Here is a 17,884-nt window from a genome sequence, read left to right as displayed (position 1 = left end):
ATATTCCACCTGCTGCGTCCAGAACGACCTAATAGGTCAGAGCCTGTTTGACTACCTACACCCCAAGGACATTGCCAAGGTCAAGGAGCAGCTGTCCTCTTCCGATACGGCCCCACGAGAGAGACTCATTGACGCTAAAAGTAAGTCCAAACACACATTATCTATTGTGTAGCATTGGAATCTAGTTAATGTTGATCTCTTGTGTATTCCACCCTTCCTCTGAGCTTACATCTTAATATGTTGTATCCTCACACTACCAGGCAAAACTGTATCTGTCAGCAATCTCAAGGCTACTTTATGTCTCTAGAAAATCATTTTTATTGTGAAATACAGCACCTGGTTGTATTGTCTATTTGTTGAGCTAGTACCGTGCCCATTTTGAGCGCGTGCCTGTTCGGAACGGACTGCATTTCTTGGTTCCCAGTATTTCTTTTCCACCACAACTTTATTCTATTCAATTTTATTTATAGTATCAAATCAAAAGAGTTATTTCAAGACACTTTACAGATAGAGTAGGTCTAGACCACACTCAATAATATACAAAGACCCAACAATTCCAGTAATTCCCCCAAGAACAAGCATTTAGTGCGACAGTGGTGTGGAAAAATTCCCTTTTAGGAAGAAACCTCAGACAGACCCTTATCTAACTATAAGCGCGGTTCAATCAGGTGCGGCTAGGCTGTGGCTTATCTAGAGATTCCCCTTTTATTGTCTAGTCGTCACACATCCAGGTAGCGATGTTGCCCGGGCGGGGGAAGGAGTGAACCTGGCTCAGCCTGCTGGGGAAGCCACCCTTTAAAGAGCGCGCAGAACAGCCAAAGAAATGTGAGCAACCACCAGCAACAAAACAACATGCTGGAGATCCCGAGAGCCTGGGCGTTCATGTATCATGTGTTTGTGTATGATTAATTGTATCATTTGCATGGAGCATAGACAGCAATCACTTTTTGGTGGATGATCACTTTTTGGCACATCAGTCGGTGAACCGCAATCAATGAGCCTTTTAGGGATGTAGCAACTCCCACAAACGATCTGATGTTCCTCTAAGATATAGGAGTTCTCATTTGGTAATTTGGCAAAAGGAATCTTACAAGGAAGAGATGGAAATGATTTGAAATATTACTGAAAGCAAGTAAAACGCTATGACAAGGAAATGGTGTGAAATAGAATCCCCCCACAGAGGACCAATGGCTAGTAATAGTTGAATACATTTTCTTAATGGAAAAACTATTTCAAGACTGCATGGATGCAAATGGCTGAAATGGGCATCATTCAAAACTTAAAATAGAGGCACTGAGAATAGAAAGAATAATTGAATTTGGCTACAGGAGTTTTTTACATTTAGTAAAAAGTAGTACATTTAGAGTTTTTGTAAGTTCTGAGAATGATGGAAAAAAATGTCAGCTTCCATACTGCAGAAAATAATGAAATAATGTTTTAAAAGCATCTGCACTGAACATGAAAAACAATTATGTCGTGGCCGGGTTAGATCAGTTTTAGACGCAGAATGTCCAGGGTTTGAGTCGGACCTGAGACAATTTCTTGCATGTCATCCCCCTCTCTCTCCCCTTTCATATCTATCTGTTCTTTCCATTGAAGGCTGAAATGCCCCCCAAAAATCTTTAAAAACAAACAAATAGGGCTGCCACCTCTTAGTCGATTAGTCGACTTATCGGTCGTTTTGGTCTTAGTCGACTAAGATTTCTTTAGTCGATTAGTCATTTTTTATGCTTATTTATGCTTAATTACTTAATTCCAAGAAACTTCTGAGCACATTTATGGTAAACACAAGATTTAAAGTGGTGCTTTTGCAGGATTAATTGTGGAGAAACTCAGTTTTACAGATGGTTAATTAACTACATTTATATTGTGCTTTTCTAGTCTTAACCACCTCTCAAAGCGCACAGCTCTGTCAATTAAATCAACTAATCGATTAGTCGACAAAATTGTATAAGTGTTAGTCAACTAAGAATTTCTTTAGTCGAGGACAGCCCTACAAACAAACAATAATGTTAAAGAAAAAACAACCTGTTGCTATGTAACTATTTGTATGTTTGTGTATTTGCAGCTGGTCTTCCAGTGAAGACAGACATCACCCCCGGCCCATCTAGACTCTGTTCTGGAGCCAGACGATCGTTTTTCTGCAGGATGAAGTGCAACAGGCCCTCTGTCAAAGTAGAGGATAAAGACTTTCCCTCCACCTGCTCTAAGAAAAAAGGTACAGTATGGTTTGTTCTCCTAAAACTTCTTTCGCCCACAATCGTCCTCTTCCCCTAACATATAATGCTGCCTCCCTTGTAGAGGAAGCTTTGAGTCCTACACAAATCATCTCCCCATTAGTTTTCATCTTTGAGTGCCAGTCAAGGCTCTTCTCTACATTCAGCCTTTACCTGATGTACATAAAGGGTAACTACCATTTTTATTTTTATTTTAACCTGGACCCTATTTTCCTATGTTTTTGTGTCTAAGTGACTGATGGGAACAACAATCTTTGACATTGGTCCAGCATTAAGCAGCGAAACACGCTACAATGTAGGCTCAGATTGTAGGCTGACAGGCTCAGATTAATTTTATATATATATATATATATATATATATATATATATATATATATATATATATATATATATATATATATATATATATATATATATATTTGTGTCTGACAACATTATGGAAAGGATCCCTTCAGAGATAGACCTTTAAAACGTCTTTGAGACCTTTCTGTTTAACCACAAACCGCTCTGAAGTTGCTAGTGCTAAACCCAACAGACTCCATTTAAAAAAGCAAATTTTTATTTAACAAGGTAGGCTGTTGAGAACAGGTTCTCATTTGCAACGGCGACCTGGCTAAGAAAAGCGTAAGCGTGCAAGACAACCTACAGTTTCACATTCAATACAATACAGGAGTGCAGAATACAATATGCTACATAAAGTGCAAATTAAGTAGGCCTTACAAAGCTGGCAGAAACGTGTGGTGTAAGTAAGCCGAAGGATATGCGAAAGTGATATGGTGATAACACAGTATACATTAATAGAAAGTCTGTATCACCGCTTAAAGGGTCAAACTGTGTATAGGATGGTGTCGTTTGCATATAGGTGGGTTTGAAAATTGCCAACAGCAAGAGCCACATCATTGATATATAGGGAGAAAAGAGTCGGCCCGAGAATTGAACCTTGTGGCACCCCCATAGAGACATCCATAGGTCCCGACAGCAGGCCCTCTGATTTAACGCACTGGACCCTATCCGAAAAATAGTTTTTGAACCACGCGAGGCAGTTATGAGAGAACCCAAGGTTGTTGAGTCTGTCAATAAGAATACGGTGGTTAACAGAGTCAAAGGCCTTGGATAGATCAATGAAGACGGCGGCACAATAATGCTTTTTGTCAATGGCGGCTGTGATGTCATTTATGACCTTGAGGGCGGCCGTGGTGCAACCATGACCGCACGGACGCCAGATTGTGTAGCGGAAAGGACACGATGGGATTCGAGATGTCTGGTAATCTGTTTATTGACCAAGCTTTTGAAGACTTTCAAAAGACACGGTAAAATAGATTTGTATGGGTCCAGATTTTGCAACTCTCTCATCACATCAGCTGTCAGGATTGGGGTGAAGGAGAAGCGTGGTGGGGGGTGCAGACGTGTAGCTGCGGGGGTTGTAGAGCAGTTTACTGGGGGTCCGGCCGCCAGATGGAAAGCATGACCAGCAAAATGCTTATTCAGCAAAATGCTTATTGAAATTATCTGATATCATAGACTTATCGTTAGTGATGATATTACCTGATTTCAGGACCGTGGGCAGCTGCGAGGAGGTGTTCTTGTTCTCCATCGTTTTAACAGTGTCCCAGAACTTTTTTGAGTTGGTACTGCAAGAAGCAAGTTGCTGTTTGAAGTAGTGAGCCTTAGCTACCCGAACTGCCTGGGTATACCAGTTCCTGGCCTCTTTTAAAGAGTTGCATGTCACGGGGGTCGCTTGAGGCTAACGCTGTTCGCCACAGGATGTTTTTATGTTTGTTGAGGGTGGTCAACTGTGTGGTGAACCAGGGGCTGTATCTATTTTTGGTTCTGAACTTTTTAAATGGGGCATGCTTATTTAGGACAAGCTTGTATAGAGCCAACATGGAAATCGGTAAACTAAGTGTTTATTTCAACCATAACTAGAGTTGTGATGGTTGTAAAAGTGGAAAGACGACCAAAACGGCTTTTCGTAGTTTTATTTTTTTCTGTCGACTTTGAATGAATTGTATTTTACGATGCTAAAATTACTGTTTATTTTTCATGGAGTCTGGTGGGTTTAGCTAAAGCAATTTTGTGGATGTTTATATGTTTAGTAAGGATCTTACTCTTTAACAGAAAGGTCGACCTTCTTAGAAATCCTTTCCATATTGTTGTCAGACACTAAGAATATTATTCTGAGCCTGTCAGTGGTAAAACGAGCACTTTTGTGAAGGTAAATACAAGCTGGGCAATTGCCCTATTAACTTACATTGTAGCTTGTTTCGCCGTTGCCCACTGCAGTGATCTTGCTTAATACTGGACCAATGTCAAAGATTGTTCCCATCAGTCACTTAGACAGAAAAACATAGGAAAATAGAGTCCAGGTTAAAAAAAGTCTTTCAGTTACCTTCTTATGAAAGCAGAAGCCCTGCTATCCTGGTGCTCTTCTGTTTTTTTCTTCTATTTTATTTTTAGAGGCACATCCTTATTAAAACCAGGAATCACCTCAGCATGAGAACATCTCCATTACAAAACCAAGGAAGTTGGCATCTTTAATTGCCTATTTTTATATTTTTATTTACTTAACCCTTATTTAACCTATCGGGTCTGCCAAAAGCAAAATCTTGCATACAGTACCACCAGTAACTCAACAATACAGGAACCCTTTTCATGGCAGAAAAGCGTTAACGGGTTATATACTGCCCAGAGAGATGTACAAAAATAAAACAAAATAGCACTAAATCATCAGTGTTTCTGCTAAAATGTGAGTACATCTCAAAATTAGTTAAGAATAGTAATTGCTGGCAGATTATGGGAAATGGGGGAGCTTTCACACCTATAGTTAGGTTCATTTGGTCCAGACCAAGGAAAAAAATTATACACTGTTGACTTTTAGCTGTATTCCATTTCAGTAGGATTTTGAATGCAGAAGTTTTACTTGTAACAGAATATTTTTTACAATGTAGTATTGATACTTTATTTATATTTCTTCCACCGCTTATTCTGACTATGCATACACGGGCCCAGAACAACAGAGATCATCAGTACTCCGGCTCTGGTGGTCTCTTAAAAGCTTCATATCACGTCACGTGTATTAAACTGGGAACGATACAGAGAAGATTAGCAGAGCCCCTCAGGAGGTACAGAGCAGAAGGCATTTCACTTTTCATTTAAATATGTTTTTAATATTTTTCCCCCATTGGTTTTTAGTGATATTTGTTTTGGTACAAGGGCACCCTCATCCAGCGCATTAGTAACAGTTTAGTTGCAGTGGTACTGCAGCACGGGAGAAAGCAACCAAAACAAAAAAACATATAATGATAATAAATTCAGATACATTTCTGTGAAAAGTTGATGAGGGAAAAGCTGTTAAAATTAGGAAGACACCACAGTAACTGTAGAAAGTGCTATGGTGTGTCAAAGTGGTGTTTGTGAAATTTTTTTTACTCTTTCCGGACTGCATTTCGTTTCTGTCCATTTCAGGTTAAAATGAGAAACCCGGTGCTGCCTGGTGAGAGAAGGAATAAATACCTGATTATGTTTTTGCCAAATTACAGGAGATGCTTGAACAGATTCAGAAAAGATGATGAATCTGGTCGGTAAATTAAAGCCGCTTTGTGTATTTGCCTAGTTGTTATTTTCCTAGTTGTTATTTTCGTCTTGAATGAAGTTCTGCTGATGTGTTCTCCTTTTCAACTCCATCAGTTTATTTTTATTTTTTGATTATGCTTGAGTCACTCTGCTGCTGCATAGAGTGGTCCTTATGGTTTATTCAGAGTTTATTAATATTGAACATTGCGTGTCTAGATTGCATTAAATTTGACAATGCATGCCATTCAGTCCCCAGCAATACGATTCAATTTTATTTATAGTGTCAAATCATGACAAAAGTGATCTCAGGACACTTTACAGATAGAGAAGATCTAGACCAAGGGTGGCCAACCAGTTCATCATAAAGAGCCAAAAACATACCCGCACCATAGCTAAGAGCTAGCACTACACACTACAACAGTGACTTCCAGATCTAATGACAGTCATACTACATAGCTGCAGTTTTCATAGTTTTTTTATTACCTAGAATGACTCTGTGGGAAACCTGACGGTCTTTTTTTAGCCAGCGGTATATTTGTTTTTTGCTGCCTCCAGCTTCTTTTGAAACAAAATTTTTCTTCTGGCTGTGGCAACAGCCACATGCCAAGAGTCAAAATCAACACACCTTCGATGTTCTGTGTGTGTGTCGCGTTAGGTCACGGCAGTTTCTTGCGGCGTCTATGATGACTAGCCACGCTCGCTTTATGAGGCGGTACTAAATCTGCAATGGAAAATGGAGGTCGAGTAGAGTCGAGCAGGTACCATGTAATGGAAAAACGCCAACAGTGTTTAAACAGTTATGTAAAAGGTCCTTGGACAACTATAGTAGTTGAGCCATTATGCATTGAACTACATCCTGCATTATTATTCTGATCAACATGAATGAATTGTCTTTTGAAGGAATTCAAACAAGTCTTTATCCTGTCACACTTTTAAGAGGGTTTTTCTTCTGCTTTCTGTCCAGCTCATTGTGTTATGTGTATTCCAGTGGCCTAAGAGCAGATAAAACATATGGCTGGCTGCATGTTGCCCTGCTTAGGCACTGACTCCCATTTGCAGATTGGCTGTGTTACTATTCATGTTGACTGTTTAGAGTGTAGCTGAATATTTCATACAGACAACTTTTATTCTTCCTCTGATGTCATGCTTTGTGTTTCACAATGGTGAAAAATTGAGTTCAGTCAAGTTATAAACTGACTAAACTAAAAACTAAACTAATCTTGTATTCTTATATTTTATAGATTATTTTTTTTTTTTTTTTTTAGAACATGAATCAACGTTCAGGCATGATACTGCGTGTAGGTCACCCATGTTTTGGCAGCGCTACGATCCCAATACACAATCACTGTAGTTATAAACATAAAACAGAAGAAAATGGACGTGAAGCAGGTTGCAGCTTCAAAAGTAAAGTGCAAGTAAAATGCAAGCCTTTTACGCTACCTGTAACAGCTGTATCTAATACAACTATAAAGAAGGGAATCTCTGTCCATCCGTCTGTCTGTCCGACCCACGTGGGCAAAAGAACAGTAGCAACACTGCTGGCTAAACTATTTAAAAATGGCGGGTTTGTTCAGGACACCCCAGTCTGTTCGCTAGTAATGATGACGCAGTGATTAATGACAATTTTCTCTGACCAGTCAGTAGTCTGCAGGTTTTCTCGTCACCTTTTGGTATTGCCTCAGCTCGCTTGGAACCTCGACGGAGGGGATACCAAAAAAACAGTACCTTTTGGCTAGTACCAGGTACTTTTTTTCATAATGGAAAAACAAAAAAGGCGAGTCGGGCAGGGGCCCGTTTCAGGAAGGAGATTTAACAAACTCTGAGTCTAACCCTGAACTCTGAGTTGATTTACCCTGAGATGGGAAACTCTGAGTTTTCGGTTCCAGAACAGCTGATTTGAGTTGGTTCAATCAACTCAGAGTAGGTTCACTCAGAGTTAAGCGCGTGCACCACCACAATAAAAATGCAGCATGAATGGAGCCATGATACTACGATTCACCATGGTAACAACCACAAACAAACTGGTCGACGGAACAACTCATGCATACTCATACAGTGAGTTTGAACATATATTTCGTTAAAAAAGCAACACAGTTTGTGATTGTGAGTAGCAGCGACTCGTGTTTTTCAGCTGCAGATGTAGTGTTTTGGGGGGCCCCCAGGCAACCACCATCTTCCTTTTATTTTTCACCCTTTTTACTCTACATCTGTTCAAAGATGAGCTTTCTACTCTAATATAATGCTGGATAGATTAATCAATAATAATGCATCATGTTTTAATTGTTGTATTTTGTAAGTAAAATCTGAATCTGCAACATAACCGGCAATATGTTTCTGTCAGGTAAATGTAGTACAATGTTTTCCTCTGAAGTAAAAGTACACAGTTAGTCAGTAGTATGCAGGTGAGTTTCATATTTTGTAAGTGCTTTGGGGGGCCTTCTGTAAGTTATTTCAGGGTACAGTGAGTTAGAATTGTAAGATATTAAATTTTTTTTTTATCTAAATATAATGAATCTATAGCTGTTAATACATCTATCGGCAGGTGCCGAACGGTTAAGTCTACTCTCAGTTTCCTGTGAACCAGAGTGTATTTTAACGGTGTTTATGATTGTGAGTAGGCGCCAGGTATGTGACGCAACCATGTCATGGCAGGTGTGTTGCTCAGGACCCAAGGAAGCGCAGTGTGGAGTGTGAAGTTGTTTGGATGAGCAGTTGTCAAGAAAGCTGCAAGCAGCAATACCACAGGCTAAGCAGTCGGACTGTTTTGAACAGGCACGTTTCGAAGGGACACTGCACATGCTTCAAATAGAAGTCTAATAAGACTGACACCTGGCAAATGTGACTGAAATTAATAATTTGGAGTACTTAGCCTTTAGACTGAGGAATGTCAAACTGTAGTTGTTGGAAGGAGATTGAACTAGCATCCCTAAAAAGGTCCCTTATGCTGTGCATATTAACCTAGATAATTTAGTGTCCTAATCTTAAACCTTGGACTGTGGAGAGAGTAATGTAATGTAATGGTACATTGGAGTTCGGCCTAGCCTGAGTATTTTCTTGTTGTCTTCCTCCTTATTTTTGTTCCACAACACACTGCAAAGGTTACTTTGTGAAGGCAAAATTCTTTTGCATGTGCAGTTTAAAAAGAATGTTTTTATCTCATCTGTTTTTAATCATTATAAATGTCAATTTAAATCTCAGCATATTTAAACTAAATAGGTTTTCTCAATCCGGTTTCATTACAGTTTCAAATGTGAGCCAAACCTCTAAAACTATTTCTGCCCCACTCTTCCTGTCTTTACAGCGGACCGTAAGAGCTTCTGCACTATTCACAGCACGGGATACCTAAAGAGCTGGCCGCCCACCAAGATGGGTCTCGACGAGGACAATGAGCCCGACAATGAGGGCTGCAACCTGAGCTGCTTGGTAGCCATAGGCCGCCTGCACCCCCACATTGTCCCCCAACCCAGCCTGGCAGACATCAGGGTAAAGCCCACAGAGTACGTCTCGCGGCACGCCATCGACGGCAAATTTGTCTTCGTTGACCAGAGGTGAGATGCAAGAGAGTGTCGGCGAACATTCAGCAGGGTTTATCTTGGATCAAGTTGAGACTACTTATTAATTTGTATGAAAGGAATAATATTAAATTCAACTTTTTCAACATATTCTATTTGAATTTAAATTTTGTATACATGGGCTACAACTTACATTATATTGTGCAACCCTGTGTTGTAAAATGACAAATAAATGAACCGTGTAAGTGGATCTGGCTCTATTAGCCAGGTGGCTATAGGACTAAAGGACACACAGCCTAAAATAAGAAGCTGTTCGGTGGTAAACTGGTTTGGTGCATTAACATTGAAAAGTACCACTGCTCATTGTTGGTGACTCAGGTTTGACACCCAACTAAGACTCAATTTCAGATTGGTGTATTTGGAAATATCAATAACAAATGACCAACAACTAGAGATGGGTACCGAAACTTGGTACTAAACGAACCCCGGGGCTAAATTATTAAAGACTGAAGTATAAATAAACTCCGACATTACCACTTTATTTATCTGTACTTTGATTTATGTTTTGGTATAATTTATTATCATGCTGTAGCATCTCCTCTGCTCTCTGTGCAGGTGCTGAGCTCCTCCAACTACGCTTTTTACTAGTGCTATGAAATCTTCGTAAATCTGTAATCTGAGTAAAGCCAATATTTTGCTCAACAAGCATAAATGTCTTTCAACACTTTGCCTGCGTTCCCATTTGGAACCATAGAGGCTTACTGTGCTCCATATGGAAATAGACAGACAGACAAGCGTTGCAATGCGCTTATGGTTAATACTCAGTTAGCATAGTTGTAACTTTATAGGCTGGCTCAAGGTAAAACTATACCTGACATTACCTGATACATCATACATCTGAGCTGTCCACGGTCTCATTCAGTAGTGGATGAGAGAGGCATGTGTATAAACCTATATGTTTTATACACGCGCTAGCTCGGCTAATAGCAAATTGTTACAAACAAACTAAAACAAAAGTCTATCTGTAAATGTCTAACTGTTTAGACCACATATCTTAAAATTAGGCAAATTCTTGTAAACTTAGCTGCTGGCTGAGACAGCTGCAGGGAATCACAGCTGCACAGGGCGGAGGACAGGAGGAAGGATGATACTGACTGATGTCTGTGTTCTTCATTCTTTCTAAACTTCACTCAGTATGTTGATGTCAGGAATATTATTTAATTTATTGCATTTTAGATTTGTTTCCAGTGAGATATTATTGAGTTGGAGACTTTGTATGTGCTAAACTAAATGACGCACAGCTCAAATGACCGGTCTATTACTGCATCATGTGGCAGCTTGAAAATATTTTTTTCTAAAAATAGATAGCAAAATAGCACATTTTACACTGCTAAGAGTTCACCAGTTTTGTGTGGGTTCAAGCTGGCTTTGTATGGTGTGTGGGGGTTGCATATGTGTGCGTCGTTGCTGCTAAAGAAATGGAGAGTGATGATGCGTTAATGGCCCATCAGTGCAAACAAAAGGATACAAACGTTCAGAGAGTTCGGTTTGGTGGTTATAGTAGCCCTAAAAAGCCTGTGGGTTATAGTGTTAATTGCTGGCCTTGAAAAAAACGAAAGAAGAGTTGCCTTTGCTGCGGATTAACATGTTGAGAACTTCTTTGCTTTCTTCCTCGTTCTGAGGAGCCACACATCAGCAACTGTAAATAAACACAACCTTTCTCTGTCTGTCTGTCTGTCCCTTCAGAGCCACAGCCATCCTAGCCTACCTGCCCCAGGAGCTGCTGGGAACCTCCTTCTATGAGTATTTCCACCAAGATGACATTGGCCACCTGGCAGAGTGCCACAGACAAGGTACCTGCTGTGGGATAGACAAAATATCTTCATGGATTTCAATGGTGAAGTGACTGAATGAAGTAAATGAGTCAAGTCTTCAGTATTCATGTTTCCATCAACATATTTTTATGCGCATTTTGAAGTATTGCATTATAAAATGTTGATGGAAACAGCAAAATTCGGGAAAACCTTTTTACGCTCGCTTGAGGTGGTTTTTGCCTTTTTCAAAAGAGTTAATGCACAAAATGGAAGAGTAAACAACTTTGCCAAATAAGTTGTGACGTGTAACTCACATGACTATAGTCCAGGTATTGGAAAGAAATGGGTCCCATCCAGTGCGGTGTACATTTGTGGCACAAGGTGAGTAATGGAGTTGCGGTGCGCTATAGGTTGTGCCTCAGCCACGTCGGGTATATTGACGAATTGGTTCAACAGCTTGAATCATATGGCCCTGCACACCGCGTAGACACAGCTGACACCAAATGTCTCTGCCACAACCCTGTATTCTGCACGGGTGGCCAACTTGTACCATGCTACCTCTCTTAGCTTCTTAAGTCTTTGATTTAGCAAGCCGATTTGCAATCTACAACTATGCGTAACGTCAACTTGTGACGAAACTACACTTTGCGTAGTTAAGTTTATTCGTTCTAAACCAGTTGATGGAAACGCTTCTAATTCGGATTTTCTTTTTTTTTCTTCTTTTTTGCGACATTTTAAAAGTTAGCTTAAAATTCGCTTGACAATTAGATGGAAATCTGAGTAGTGACTATGTTTACATGCATAAAAAAGTTTTTATCCCTTATTCCGAAAAAGACCATATTCCGACAAAGCTGTTTACATGGCTAATGAAAGTGAATATTCCACTAATATTCCCGTTTACATGTAGCCCTGCAAAATATGATTTTTTTCAAAGTTTACCAGCGGAGGCGGACTTGTTAGACCTTGCAAACACCGCATACCTCTTTCATTCCTTCAACCAGCTTCTTGAAAAGGTCGGCGATGTGTGCGCATATCCAAAAACCTGTTGATATCCAAGTCTTTGATGATGTTTAAAAGTAGCTGTGTTTCTCCTTCTTACCGGATCTGCAGCCTTGCAAACTGTTGGCTGGTTGGTTTGTGTACAGCAACTATAGAGCTGACCATAAGCCATAAATGGGCAAGAGGCGGTAAACTGCGGTTAAAAACCCAGATTGAGACGCATATTCCAAATGCGCTGTATACATGTCCAAAGAATGCCTCTAAAACCCGGATAATACTGGAATATCCCACGTCTTCTATTCGGACAAAGGCCTTATTCGGAATATCCAACCGGAATATGCTGTTTACATGACCTGTATCAAATTTGGAATATTTTCATATCGTACTCAATGTGTGTGTGTTTTTACTTACCACACCCTTATGATGCTGTCAACAGTGCTGCAGATGAGAGAGAAGATCAACACCAACTGTTACAAATTCAAGATCAAAGACGGCTCTTTCATCACGCTGAGGAGCCGATGGTTTAGCTTTATGAACCCCTGGACCAAGGAGGTGGAGTACATTGTCTCCACCAACACTGTTGTGTCGTAAGTAGACAAGAACACTCACACCTCATACAACTGATGAAGTACATAATTGGCTGTGAAATATCAGAACATTTCATGTGTGTTGATCTCTCCAGGTGTCCTATGATGGAAGGATCGGATTATCCTCAATCTGCTGCTTCACCACAGAGTATGGACAGTGTTCTCACCTCAGAGGGTAAAATACTAATTTAAACAAATGCACAGTGCTCCTTTACACCTGGCTGATTTATAAAAAAAACAACAAAAAAAACAGAGCCACTGTCAATAATCCCCCACTGGGAATTATTTATCTTTCACAATGAATAAAATCTCTTTTTCCTGATTGCTGTTGATTGGTAGGTGGAGGAAGGCGGGCACTGCAGACGGTCCCTGGCATCCCCGGTGGCACAAGAGCAGGAGCTGGCAAAATTGGACGCATGATTGCAGAGGAAGTGATGGAGATCCAGAGGTGGGAGATGAAATCAGTGTATTTCAGTCTCAAAACCAGTAAAGCTCACAAAGTCTGTTCATCCTTGACTGGAAAATCCCTGGCTCAGTGGGTAGAGCAGGCGCACATATACTGAGAGGTTTATGCCTCGACGCAGAGGTCCAGGGTTCGAATCTGACCTGTGACAATTTCCTGCATGTCTTCCCCCTCTCTCTCTCCCCTTTCTCACCTAGCTGTCCTGTCAAATTAAAGGCGGAAAACCCCAAAAAAATTATCCTTAAAAAAAAAAAAGTACCAGAAGTTCTTCACTGTGTAAAATAGGACAGTGTGTGTGTACACTGCTGGCTCCCCGCTTAGTTCTGAGTCCTCCAAACTAACGCAGACTCAGATGGCTGCTGTGGTGCTAAAATTATACCAATTGTCTCCATTGATAGATGTATTATCTACTTATTGCCATAGCAATGCTGACACATTCTAATTAAAGTGTTGAAAATTGCTGCATGTAGGTCACATTTGCACAAAGTGACAAACCATGACTCATTGCCATTTTTTTGCAATTGAGCTTGATGGTAAGGAAATAAACTCTATGAAATGTAAAGTATTTCAGTCATTGCAACCATCTTTGTCTCTATCAGGATTCGAGGCTCCTCCCCCTCCAGCTGTGGCTCCAGTCCTCTGAACATCACCAGCACCCCTCCACCTGACACATGCTCCCCAGGGGGCAAGAAGGTAACACACAGCAGAGATAGACACACAGAAATCTTTTGGAAATTTGCTTATTTGCTTTCTTGCCAAGAGTTACATGAGACAATTGATACCAATCTAGTGTTTGTACAATAAATATGACACTACAGCCAGCAGCTGGTTAGCTAAGCTTAGCATGAAGAATGGAAAATGGAGTGTAAACAGCTACCTTGGCTCTGTCAAAAGGCAACAAAATCCATCTACTGGCATGTCTAAAAGATCACTAATTAACATTTCATAACTTGTTTGTTGCCAAACAACCAGCGGAAACTCCAGGAAGTCACTGAAAAAGTGAATAAGATAATAATTTACTAACTATTAAAGTTAAAAATAAGATATTTGACATTTAAAAAACTAATGTTGGTCTATCGATTTGAAAGTTGCTCATCCAAAGTATCAAGATCTGGGTCAATCCGGGCATTTTTAATGGATTGTATCGGCTAAAATAAAGCTGATACTTCCTTTACTGTAGTCCACCTCAGCCAGCTACTTTTTTAGCGTTGATCTTATTTACGACAGCAGGACTCAATGCAATGTTGCCATTTTACCGACTTACTCTGTAGAAATTTGTGACTTTTAAAACCCCTTTTGTGGCGTACGTGGTGTAAGTACATGTATTGTACATGTCAAATGGCACCCTTCGGTGGTGAAAAATGAAGCCAATGCGCAAGTGCCAAAAACTGCCGTTCGTTGAGTGGCCACTTGAGGCTGGCTTCAAAAGGGTGTTGATCCCCATGTTAAAATGCCCAACTTTAAGTTTAAGTTGGCTGCTGTCACAAGAGGCAAGCGTAGAATGAAGGCTTCATTTAGCCCGGATCAGCTCCATCCATGCTCCACATATTTACCCATTTTTTGATTAGCTGACCTCGGGCACTGCCAAGATGGCGACAGGTGGAGTTACCAGAAGGTGAATTTGCCTTTGCTAGGATGGCGAAGGCATGTCCAGCCTCTTATTGGCTTACCCTGGTATTCTTACCCTAACCACTCTCACTCCTCATGCCTAAATCTAACCAATCCAACCAACGAAGGCAACAAGTACAAGCCAATCAGAGGCAGAATTGGGGCAGGTCATGCCTTCTCCATCCTAGGAAACGCAAACTCCATTTTGGCTCTTCAGAAATCAGTGGGTGACGTCACAGAGACTACGTATTTTACACAGTCTTTGGTACATGTATATGTACAGTACCAGTCAAAAGTTTGGACACACTTTCCCATTCAAGTGAATGAGAAAGCGTGTAAAAACTTTGGCTGGTACAGTTTGTATGTATATTTTATACAGTATATTCAGAAAGTATTGAGACCTTCACTTTTGCACATTTGTTCCAGCGTTATGCTAAAATCATTTCCCTCATCAATCTACACTCAATAGCCCATAATGACAAAACAAAAACAGGTTTTTGCAAATTCATAAAAAAATAAAAATAAATCTCTAGTCTGTTTCTTCTGCTGCTTTGACATGGGAATATGTCCATGGGGATCAATAAAGTCTTTTATATGCTACCTGATTATTATTAAACAAAACAACAAAAATTACTGTGTTGAGTGTTGTTAAGGAAACAGTGATGCATCTACAGTACATTCACACTGACCTGTCCTTTCCATGCCTTAGTGTCTGTTCTGTGGACAAACACAAAGATATTTGAGGATTGAATGGAAACCTTTTCAGCTCGGGTTGAAAGTGATCTGTGTTCACAGTAAACTGATATGTGCCTGTATGTGTCTATAGATTCAGAACGGAGGGACACCTGAGCAGCCGAGCACAGGGATTATTCCTGGCCCTGATTCTGTAGGCTACCCCTACTCTAACCAGTCCATCATGAGTGAGTTGGACACTAAACATTTTCGAATTTTATTTTTTTTTAGTTTTTTTTTTTTTTATCTCCTTTCCAAACATAATTTTTTGCAATGACTCTACTTCTGTTCAGGTGACAACTCCCACCTAAGTATAGACATCATGGACGAGCCTGGTTCCAGCAGCCCCAGCAACGACGAGGCGGCCATGGCGGTCATCATGTCCCTGCTGGAGGCGGACGCTGGCCTGGGCGGCCCCGTCGACTTCAGCGACCTGCCCTGGCCTTTGTGAGGAAGTTAAAAGGAAAGAAGGAAAGGGGGAGAGGGATACTCCCTCTTTAGCACCAGAGCCACTGATGAAAGAGTTCAGTCAGGTTGAATTCTGTCTGTCATGTTTCCTGCCCTCTGTACACAACTACACTGCAAAGAACCTTAGCACATTTTAATAGAAAAGGCTGTAGATACGAAGATATGTATTACACACAAGACTGTAGGCAGACCTTGGATTCCAATGGATTCCCTCCTCCAAATGATGCGTTAAGATGATCCACTTTGCAGTGTTAGTTGTCTCGCCACGTTTAGAGACCATTACTCTAACAACAGTCCAGAAAATGGCATCTCAAGTTACGGGATTGCGGTGCTAACATGTCTACTGATGGACTGAACTCTGTCTAACAGTGGCTCTGGGCTCTGTCATTGCCAGCTCAACAGCCAACGCCGAACCAACACAGAACTCCTGAGACATTCATAGATGGGGGTTGAAGTTTAATGTGGGGCGGAGTGGTGTTGGGTGGGGAGCGCTTGATCCTTCCGCAGCCCTCTCAACATCTCTAACTGTACGTCCGAGTCTCCTCGAAGGATGTTGGTGCCGTACAAACACGGCTGTGGTTGCACTCCCCTCCAAAAATGGCTTTATTTTTAGATGGCTGATCTCCAGCATGGGAAATGAACACACAACCGTTATCCTCTGATAATTTGCTCGGAAGATTCGTAGAGGTCCTTTATTCCCAAGCCACAGAATTCCACAAGCAGATAGTATTTCAGTTCATTTAAATAATGACAAAATCCTTTTTGAAAAAGCCACCTAGCTGCTGTTTCCTTAACTAACGTAAACTTTATCTTGTTTTTCTATAAGCTACTCATCCTCACTAAATTATATTTTCTGTATTTTTCCTGTAAGTTAAATTTGAAAGCTATCAAAAATAATACTCCTAAAGCTCTTGTTGTCATATGACTTGCTTAGTAGAGGTCTTCACAAGTAAAAAATGATGGACTCCATTAGGAACACCTAACATGATGTGCATAAATTTGCATGTGCATAAAAAAAATAGATTTTTATGCAACGCAAGGACACTCAGACCTGATCCAAAATTGTATTCGATCCAAACACACCAAAATAGAGACACTGGCAGCATGATGCGCCACCAGTTAATATAGTTAAAAGATGAAGTAAATAAGAACTTAAACTTCCATGTTTCTGGACCCATATAGCCTGTTAATCTGAGTCCCTATCTGACTGACTGTCCTGGCCAAATAAGTGGCAGGAAAATAATTAACTTACTTAGACTTTCTTTTTTTTATATCGGACCATATGGCTCAAATTTTGAAAATACATAGTGTCATATCGGACCGTTTTCCCTTTACTCAGATGAATGTATTCATTGTTTAACAACCATTGCTTTTATAATGGTTGTGTGTGTGATGAAGTTTCTTTGGGCCATTGTGCATTGCCTGACCTGCGATTCCGACCGTTGCCACTACACCAAAATCACCTCACAGCACTAATCCTGGACAGTTGAGCTGCGTCCCAATCCCATACTACATACTAATTGTAAGCAGGTTTTCACTATGTAGTGTGTTCACACTGGAAAAGCTATCAAATAAAGTATATTCAAAACAGTCAGCATGCATATTAAAGGCCCTGGAATTTTTGAGTGTGCTTTTGATGTGCACTTTTCTCCAAGAAGTCAATGCTCAAAGGAAATGGAGGAGCTGTTCAGAGCTAAAAAAAAATCCAAAGTAATTCTTGATGATGAAACAGCTTCAGAAAGACTTAAAGACAGGAAGACAGAAAACAAAAATAGAATCTGAAGTTGCATTCATTTGACATTAATTGTCCTAATAATTTCTTATATACTAAAAAATAAAAGCAGTATAAAATAACTATAAAAAAATTGTACAGAGTATACTGTACGTGGTA

At 40.3% G+C, this 17,884-nt stretch overlaps 1 protein-coding gene across 6 annotated transcripts in view; it reads left to right on the top strand.

The window, feature by feature from the left end:
* Nucleotides 1-17,587, top strand: part of bmal1a (basic helix-loop-helix ARNT like 1a) — a 39,977-nt gene extending 22,390 nt beyond the window's left edge. For all 6 annotated transcript variants that reach the window (XM_028584900.1, XM_028584902.1, XM_028584904.1 and 3 more), the window contains 10 exons: nt 23-140; nt 2,069-2,218; nt 9,112-9,358; nt 11,069-11,175; nt 12,572-12,722; nt 12,818-12,897; nt 13,062-13,170; nt 13,785-13,878; nt 15,620-15,713; nt 15,819-17,587. In XM_028584900.1, the coding sequence (XP_028440701.1) occupies nt 23-140; nt 2,069-2,218; nt 9,112-9,358; nt 11,069-11,175; nt 12,572-12,722; nt 12,818-12,897; nt 13,062-13,170; nt 13,785-13,878; nt 15,620-15,713; nt 15,819-15,976 (1,308 nt within the window). In that variant the 3' untranslated portion in view covers nt 15,977-17,587. The remainder of the gene's footprint in view (nt 1-22; nt 141-2,068; nt 2,219-9,111; nt 9,359-11,068; nt 11,176-12,571; nt 12,723-12,817; nt 12,898-13,061; nt 13,171-13,784; nt 13,879-15,619; nt 15,714-15,818) is intronic.
* The last annotated feature ends 297 nt before the right edge of the window (nt 17,588-17,884 follow it).

The sequence above is a fragment of the Perca flavescens genome, chromosome 8 (genome assembly GCF_004354835.1).
Source record: "Perca flavescens isolate YP-PL-M2 chromosome 8, PFLA_1.0, whole genome shotgun sequence".
In the NCBI taxonomy this organism is placed as follows: Eukaryota; Metazoa; Chordata; class Actinopteri; order Perciformes; family Percidae; genus Perca; species Perca flavescens.
Note: the sequence above shows the minus strand (reverse complement) of the source record. Positions and strands in the feature narration are given on the sequence as shown.